This window comes from Hemiscyllium ocellatum, chromosome 19, assembly GCF_020745735.1.
Source record: "Hemiscyllium ocellatum isolate sHemOce1 chromosome 19, sHemOce1.pat.X.cur, whole genome shotgun sequence".
NCBI classification, from domain to species: domain Eukaryota; kingdom Metazoa; phylum Chordata; class Chondrichthyes; order Orectolobiformes; family Hemiscylliidae; genus Hemiscyllium; species Hemiscyllium ocellatum.
The window spans coordinates 62768217-62776949 of NC_083419.1; the positions used below are offsets into that span (position 1 = coordinate 62768217).

Consider the following 8733-nt stretch of genomic DNA (forward strand, 5'->3'; position numbering starts at 1 on the left):
TCCAGATAGTATATGCTTGTGGTCTTCCACAACTTCCCATGTAGTGGCTATGGGAGCAGCAGAGGGGACTTGCAACTGAGCTGATTAGTTCACAGAGGGGGTCCTTATTTGCTCACTCGAGAGAGGCTGGCGTAACCGTGGCTCCTCTAATAGCTACATCCCTGAGAAAAGGACATTTTGTCAATGTTCTCAGTCGGAACTCTCAGCCAAATGCATCATGCATTTCATGCCAGAGATGCAGTTTTTTTATTCTGTTGCATGGCTGGCACGCTCTGCATTTGCTGCCCATCTCCACTGCCCTCGGGAAAACTGGTAATGTTTGTGTGGGAGGAGAGCAGAGGTCAGAAAAATGATATTCTGAATCCATTGAAACTGGACAAAAATCCAACACGTTGGAAATCAGAAACAAGGACAGAGACAGGATGGAAGGCGCTCGGCATCTTTGGAGAGAGTTCAGAGTTGATGTTTCACCCTGTCTTTTCAGAAGCATCGCTCTGTTTCTCTCTCGGTGCACTCAGTAATTTCAGTATCTTGTGCCTTATCAGCAAGCTGGGAGTGGTGCTTCCTGTATGTATTCTGCCTTGTAGTATTTTAGTATGACTGCCCATTTGCATACCAGCATTAATGAACATTTGATCAACTTCAAGGCGTTGTTGACTGACTTGTGGGAGTGGGAGGGGAAGGGTAGTGGAGGTGGAGATGGTTCAGTTATGGATTGATAGATTGACCCTCTCTGCATGTTGTATAGATATTAAAAATGCTTCGTTGGCAACATTTTGACATCTCATCCTGAAAGTGTTTTTTTTAAATCCCTACAGTGTAGAAACAGGCCCATCGGCTCAACAAATCCATACTGACCCTCCCAAACCCATTCCCCCTATCCAATTATCCAATATTTACTCACCTGACTAATGCACCTAACCTAAACATCCCTGAACACTATGGGCAATTTAGCATGGCCCATTCACATAACAGCCCAAAGATGTGCTAGTGGGAGGAAACCGGAGCACCCAGAGGAAACCCACGCAGACGTGGAATGCGCAAACTCCACACATACAGTTGCCTGAGGTTGGAATTGAACCTGGGTCCCTAATGCTGTGAGGCAGCAGTGCTAACCACTGAGCCATTGGGACAGATGGATTCTCAACTCGAAATGAGTAACTCACCTCTTGACCCCCCCCCCCCCCCCCAAAGCCTGTCCTCTATCTACAAGGCACATGTCCCATACCCGAGAGTGGAACAGGTGATGAACTGTTAGGAGTGGCCTACAATGTATTAAATGTTAGTTTTTTGTTTCTCTATTCACTCGTGGGATGTTGGGAGTCATTGGCTGGGCCAGCATTTTATTGTCCTTCCCTAGGTGTCCTTGAGAAGTTGGGGTGAACTGCCTTCTTGAGCTGCTGCGGCCCTTGTGATGTTGGGAGACCATAATGCTATTAGGGAGAGAATGCCAGGATTTTGACCAACAAAACTGAAGGAGTGGTGACACATTTCCAAGTCAGGATCGTGAGTGAGTTTGAGGGGAACTTGCAGGTGTTTCAATGCATCTGCTGTCCTTGTCCTTCTAGATGGCATCTGATGTCTATTTTTTTTCTTCGAGATGGTGGTGGTCATGGATTTGGAAGAAGCTGCCTGAGGAATTTCTGTAGTGCATCTTGTAAACCGTGCGCACTGCTGATACTGACTACTTTTGTCCTGGATGGTGTTGAGCTTTTTGAGTATTGTTGAAGTTGTACCCATCCAGGCAAGTTGGGTGCATTCTCTTATGACTCCTGATGTGTGTCTTGTAGATAGAGGACAGGCTTTGGGGAGTCAAGAGGTGAGTTCTCATTTTAAGCTTTGTAGGCTCTGACTAGGCTCCATCTGTCCCTTCAGTAGGACATCAGACATCCCAAGGAGAGAGTGGATTCACTGTATTTGGGGTAACACTTATCATTCAGCAACACCTTAAAGCTAATTACATGGTCATTCTCACAATGCTGCTGGTGTGCAAATGGGCTGCCATACTACTTTACAACAATGACTGACTAAAATTGCAATCATACTTCATTGGCTGTAAAGTATGTTGTGTGTACTTGGATGGTGAATGGTGCAATGAACATAGGATCTTTCTTTGGGGAGAGTGATGGGTGGATGTATTTTCTGTTTCAGAAATGTGAGAACCTGCTGCTGTCCATGTACTGTGATGAACTGAGTGTTGCTTTCCAAGAGCCAGTTCCTGCCTCCGTTGTAAGTGGGTTTTCTTTGGTTTGCTCTAATATTCCACATCCCTGAGGATGAGCTGGTGTACTGTGCAGCCACGAGGCATTGCCCTGTTTCATCCTGCACTGACAATTCCATGAGGTGTAAGCTGTGACTGAGTGCAGATTATCTATCTGTTCATCTGGTGAGGCCTATACTAGCTTGCCAACAGTGTGGGGAATGTGCGGACCACATTCAGAATCTGTAGGTAGACTGGAGTGTGTGTGTAGCCAGGATTTTTAAAAGCAGAACTGTATTTCTTACTGAGCAGGAGGTCATAGCCCCATTGGTTGAGGCTGGAATCCCATGTTAGGGACTGGGTTGAAGGAGGGAGAATACTTTGGATGGTGAGGTTAGAACAGTCATCCTCTGGTCTGCCAGTCTGCAGCCACTGTTGCCCACCCACTCCATCTCCTATTGCCATTAATCCCACTGAGAGCTCAAGAAAGCTCCTCTGTCTCTTGCAGGTTCCTGACTATTACAAGATTATAAAGAAGCCAATGGACATGTGCACTGTGAAGATGAAACTGCAGAGGCAACACTCGCAGCACTATCATACGGCTGAGGAGTTTGTGGGTGATATCAGGCTGATCTTTAAGAATTGTGAAGAATTCAATGAGGTAACGACAATAATCTAGTAAACCAGTTTATGGCCTACGTTCTGTAGTTAGTGGGATTGCATGTGTTGATTGGAAACCTAAATTGGCAGAGTGGTAGGTTTGATTACTCTTTAAAATGGGGGCATGATGGGAGAGGGAGGGTCAGCTTGGGATGACCTGGATCAGTGGCTTTCCTTTGGAACCAATCCTAAGCCTATGTCTGTACATGACCCCTGCCCACCCCGTACCCCACTCAGCACTACTCCTTGTGAAATTCTCTCTTCTGTGAACCATTTCAAATGCCTCAAGTATATCCCTGCTGCTAGTTTCCTGTCTACCCTTGAAGCTAATAGCCTCAAAGGTCATTAATAGATGTCACACACTATTTCCCTTTCCCTTTCACCATTCTGCCCACTTGTTCTGATTGTTGTCGCTGTCTTGTTTGGCAGCCTTTCAAGGGTAAAGGTGACGTACTTCCACTCCGGGAGAGAAGGGGGCTTGGATTATGTTATGCGCTGTTGGTCGTGTGCCTGATTTAATAAGTCAAAGTTTTTCCCTGCTACTGATATTGGGTGAGCTCTGTGGCTCGACATTAGAGTTTATTTGATTTGAGCTCCTTGGAAGCACCAGGGATTATATTTATTATTTTAAAAATGCTGAATATGTGTGAATTACTGTTGTTCTACCCTGTGGCTCCCTGTTTTTCTCGCTCTTCCTCTTTCTGGATTAACAAGGCTATGTTTGCTACCTTCCAATCCACCGAGGACTGTTCTGGAACCTCAGAAGTTCTGACACAACAAAACCAATATGCCCATTCTTTCTGTCTGCTTCCATTTATTTTAAACCCCTATGGTGGAGGCTGCCACCTTAAAGACCTAACACTTTCTTTAGTCCCAATATGTTCTGCATTCTCATTAGACGTTTTGTTTCTTGTAACGTTGTTTTGTCTTCTGCTCTGAAGACAGATACAAAGGAAGGTTGGGCGAAGTCATTTTGGGGATGAGGAGGAGGCTGGTTGAAAAGATGGGCTAGTTATGGAACACAGTTACTGGCAGAGGTGTGGGCCAGTTTATCCCAGATGTTTAGGTTTTAATTCCTGTGATTCTTTCCGAATTAGAACTTTGCACATGTCCTGATACTACTAGCACAGTTCCGGATTATGCTGCTACAATGATTTTCCTGAAGCAATATTTTTTCCAGTAGCCTTTACGTATCTCGCTTTAAGCATCTGGACCACCCCTCACTGGTTGAGGACTTCCTTTGTGAAGGCGTTTACTCCCCAACACAATGCACGTTTGTTGAGAATGGAGGGATTTTTAAAAAAAAGTTCAATTGATTTTAACATTGTCATACATTTCAACTGAAATGCCTGATCTGTTTTGTCCAACTTATTGTTGTTCTTCCTGACATAATTGGTTTTATTTGAACAGAAGACCTCTGTTTTAGCCTCAATTATAATAATTTCATATTGAGTTTGAGATTAAATCATTTTGATAACCGTTCCCCAGAGGGTACTTTAATTATATTTTAAGATTACTAACTAACCTGTCCTTGCACAATACTTGATCAAAAATGACCTATTTCCTAATTGATTCCTTGACACATTATTCATTAGGGGTACAGCAGTTACGGACTGACTGACTGACTGACTGACTGGTTTGGGATCGCAATGTACACTTTAAGTAGTTTGCAGGTGTAAAGAAAAGGGCAACCATTTTCCAAGTTAGCTTGTCACAGAAATGTCACCAAAGTGCTGCAGCTAAAATTTATATTCCTCTCTTTCAGACAGTTACAATTCTCCAACAGAGCCTGTTAGTGTCTTATGCACTGGCTAGTACCGTTGGCATTGTCACACTTTAAGTGACACTGGAGACATGGCCTGGATTATGTATTCAGAATGGTACTGTGGGGTGAAGCTGATGACTGTTCCCAAATGTCACTATAAACAGATGTTGCCACGTGGCATCAGGTTTTAATTTTGGTCTGTTCCATCTCCCTGCCTTAGCTGTGCCCGTATTTTCCATGTCCGTTGAGTTGCAAGTAGGTACTAACAATTGGCTGGTATTTTCAGGTTGATCAATTACTTCCAACAAGCTCGTCCCACTCCCCTGTGTTCTTCTCCTAACCCTGCAACTATTTCTTCCTAATTCCTCTCAAAGTGCTTCGTCCGTACTCAATAGACAATAGGTGCAGGAGTAGGCCGTTCTGCCCTTCGAACCTGTGCCACCATTCAATATGATCGTGGCTGATCATCCTTAATCAGTATCCTCTTCCTGCCTTATCTCCATAACCCTTGATTCCACTATCCTTGAGAGCTATAGCCAACTCTCTTAAATGAATCCAGAGACTGGGCCTCCACTGTCCTCTGGGGCAGAGCATTCCACACAGCCACCACTCTCTGGGTGAAGAAGTTTCTCCTCATCTCTGTACTAAATGGTCTACCCTGTATTTTTAAGCTGTATCCTCTGGTTTGGCACTCACCCATCAGTGGAAACATATTTCCTACCTTCAGTATGTCCAATCCTTTAATAATCTTATGTCTCAATTAGATGCCCTCTGTCTTCTAAACTCAAGGGTATACAAGCCCAGTCGCTCCAGTCTTTCAGTGTAAGGTAGTCCTGCCATTCCAGGAATTGACCTCGTGAACCTACGCTGCACTCCCTCAATAGTTAGAATGTCTTTCCTCAAACTTGGAGACCAGAACTGCACACAATACTCCAGGTGTGGTCTCACCAGGGCCCTGTACAGCTGCAGAAGCACCTCTTTGCTTCTATACTCAATCTCTCTTGTTATGAAGGCCAGCATGCTATTAGCCTTCTTCATTACCTGCTGTACCTGCATGCTTACCTTCATTGACTGGTGTACAAGAACTCCCAGATCTTTGTACTGCCTCTTTATCGAAATTGATTCCATTGAGGTAGTAATCTGCCTTCCTGTTCTTGCCACCAAAGTGAATAACCATACATTTATCCACATTAATCTGCATTTGCCATGCATCTGACCACTCTTCTAACCTGTCCAGGTCACCTTGTAATCTCCTAACATTCTCCTCACATTTCACCCTGCCACCCAGTTTAGTATCATCAGCAAATTTGCTAATGTTATTACTAATACCATCTTCTATATCATTAATATATATTGTAAAAAGCTGTGGTCCCAGCACTGATCCCTGTTGTACCCCACTGGTCACTGCCTGCCGTTCTGAAATGGAGCCATTTATCACTACCCTTTGTTTCCTATCAGCCAACCAACTTTCAATCCAAGTTAGTACTTTGCCCCCAATACCATGCACCCTAAGTTTACTCACTAACCTCCTGTGTGGGACTTTATCAAAAGCTTTCTGAAAGTCCAGGTACACTACATCTACTGGATCTCCCTTGTCCATCTTCAGAGTGACATCCTCAAAAAATTCCAGAAGATTAGTCAAGCATGATTTCCCCTTCATAAATTCATGCTGACTCTGACCTATCCTGTTACTGCTATCCAGATGTGTCGTAATTTCATCCTTTATAATAGACTCCAGCATTTTTCCCACCACTGAGGTCAGAATAACTGGTCTATAATTTCCTGTTTTCTCTCTCCCACCTTTCTTAGAGTGGTACAGCATTAGCCACCCTACAATTCACAGGAACTGATCCAATCTATCGAACTCTGGAAAATAATCACCAACGCATCCATGATTTCTTGAGTCACCTCCTTCAGTACCCTGGGATGTAGACCATCAGGCCCCGGGGACTTATCAACCTTCAGACCTAACAGTCTCTCCAACACCAGTTCCTGGCAAATATAAATTCCCTTCAGTTCAGGTCCTTCAGCCACTGTTACCTCAGGCAGATTGTTTGTGTCTTCCCCAGTGAACACAGATCTGAAATACCAATTCAATTCTTCTGCCATTTCTTTGTTCCCCTTAATATATTCTCCTGTTTCTGTCTTCAAGGGCCCAATTTTAGTCTTAACCATTTTTTTGCCTTTCACATACCTAAAAAAAGCTTTTACTATCCTCCTTTATATTTTTGGCCAGTTTATCTTCGTACCTCTTTTTTTTGTGTGTATTTCCTTCTTCGCAATCCTCAGTTGCTCTTTAAAAGCTTCCAAGTCCTCCCTTTTCCCAATTATCTTTGCTATGTTATACTTTTTCTCTTTTAACTTGATATGTTTAACTTCCCTCATCAGCCACTGCTTCCTCCTATGATCTTGCTTCCTTTTTGAAATGAACTGATCCTGCATCTTCTGCATTATACGCAGAAATATCTGCCATTGTTCCTCCACTGTCATCCCTGCTAAGGTATTGTACTATTGAACTTTGGCCAGCTCCTCCCTCATAGCTCCATAGTTCCCTTTATTCAACTGAAATATTGTCACTTCCGATTGTACCCTCTCTCTCTCAAATTGCAGATTGAAGCTTATTGTATTATGGTCACTACTTCCCATTGGCTCCTTCACTTTGATGTCCCTGATCAACTCTGGTTCGTTGTACAATACCAGATCCAGAATTGCCTTCTCCCTGGTAGGCTCCAGCACCAGCTGTTCTAAGCATCTATCTCAGAGGCACTCCACAAAGTCTCTTTCTTGAGGCCCAATACCATCCTGATTCTCCCAGTCTATCTGCATGTTGAAATCCCCCATAACAACTGTAGTAACATCTTTGCAACAGGCCAATTTCAACTCCTGATTCAACTTACATCTGACATCCAGACTGTTTGGGGGCCTGTAGATAACTCCCAAGAGTTTTTACCCTTAGAATTTCTCAGCTCTATCCATACTGACTCTACATCTGCTGGTATATTCCAAACCTACTTGTTTTAAAATGTTTTCCTTATGTCACCTTTGTCTTTTGGTGGCTGACCCTTTACCTAATGGGTAAAGACTCCCTCCATCTTTCTTGGCCAAACCCCTCACGACCTTGAGGACCTCTATCATATCCCCTCAGTGCTCTAAAGGGAATGTATTCGCGTAAACCAGACTGGAACTTGTTGACTTCAATATGCATCCACATTCCCCTTAGCTTCTCCCCACAATCTGAAATGGCAAAACATAAACTACAGAGCTTGCAAAACAGCAGAGATCTGGGTGCCTTCAGGGAAATGGCAGAGATTGTGTTTGGCCCAGTGCAGGTGGGGGAGGAAAAGATGTGCTATAGTTATAGAAATACCACTTGCTTTGGTTTCCCTGCAGCCGGATTCTGAGGTGGCCCATGCTGGTAAGACCTTGGAGCAGATCTTTGAGTCAAAGCTGATGGCGCTGTTTCCAGACAGGACTTTCCCACCCTTGCCACCCACCAAAGTGGACAGTGAGAGTCCAAAGGTCAACATTGACTCAGACGACGATGACGACGATGTGGTCCAGCCTCGACGAAAGCGTTGCAAAGGGAGAGACAGCCCTATCTTCATCAAATGACTGTAAAACAATCTTCTCTTGTTACATAGACTTGGTGATAATTGTAATATTTGTATCATAGAAATAATATTTAAGAAGCGATGCTTGAAATATCTAGTTAGTGATGAACACTATTCTGTATTAGAAGTACAAACCAGCAGGTGGTAAATTAAAGACATTTCTACTACCTCATAACCATGTCTGCCCTTTTTTTGTTTGTGAATTCCAGTATCGGTCACCACTTTTCACTCACGTTTACATTTGATTTTTACCCTTTGAGGTGAGTTGGTGATTGCTGCTATCTGGAAGTTCTCCACATGCTCCAGTGTGCAGAAGTACCACACTGTCACCATGGTGTTCACTCCTCCACTGACCAGGCTGCCTTAAGACCATTTTTAAAATTGCAAATGTTCACAGTGAATTCACTGAGGAAAATAATATCATAGTACCCTTTGCCCCCTGCTGAGCACAGTCTCCAGTGACTGTAGCCAAGGTAAAACTAGCAGGACCTGCAGGT

At 43.8% G+C, this 8733-nt stretch overlaps 1 protein-coding gene across 2 annotated transcripts in view; it reads left to right on the forward strand.

Annotated features, from left to right (window-relative positions):
* The window catches only part of LOC132825009 (E3 ubiquitin-protein ligase TRIM33-like), a 107489-nt gene extending 99104 nt beyond the window's left edge, over window positions 1–8385 (forward strand). For both annotated transcript variants that reach the window (XM_060840000.1, XM_060840001.1), the window contains 3 exons: window positions 2152–2229; window positions 2709–2861; window positions 8016–8385. In XM_060840000.1, the coding sequence (XP_060695983.1) occupies window positions 2152–2229; window positions 2709–2861; window positions 8016–8237 (453 nt within the window). In that variant the 3' untranslated portion in view covers window positions 8238–8385. The remainder of the gene's footprint in view (window positions 1–2151; window positions 2230–2708; window positions 2862–8015) is intronic.
* Window positions 8386–8733: the final 348 nt, after the last annotated feature.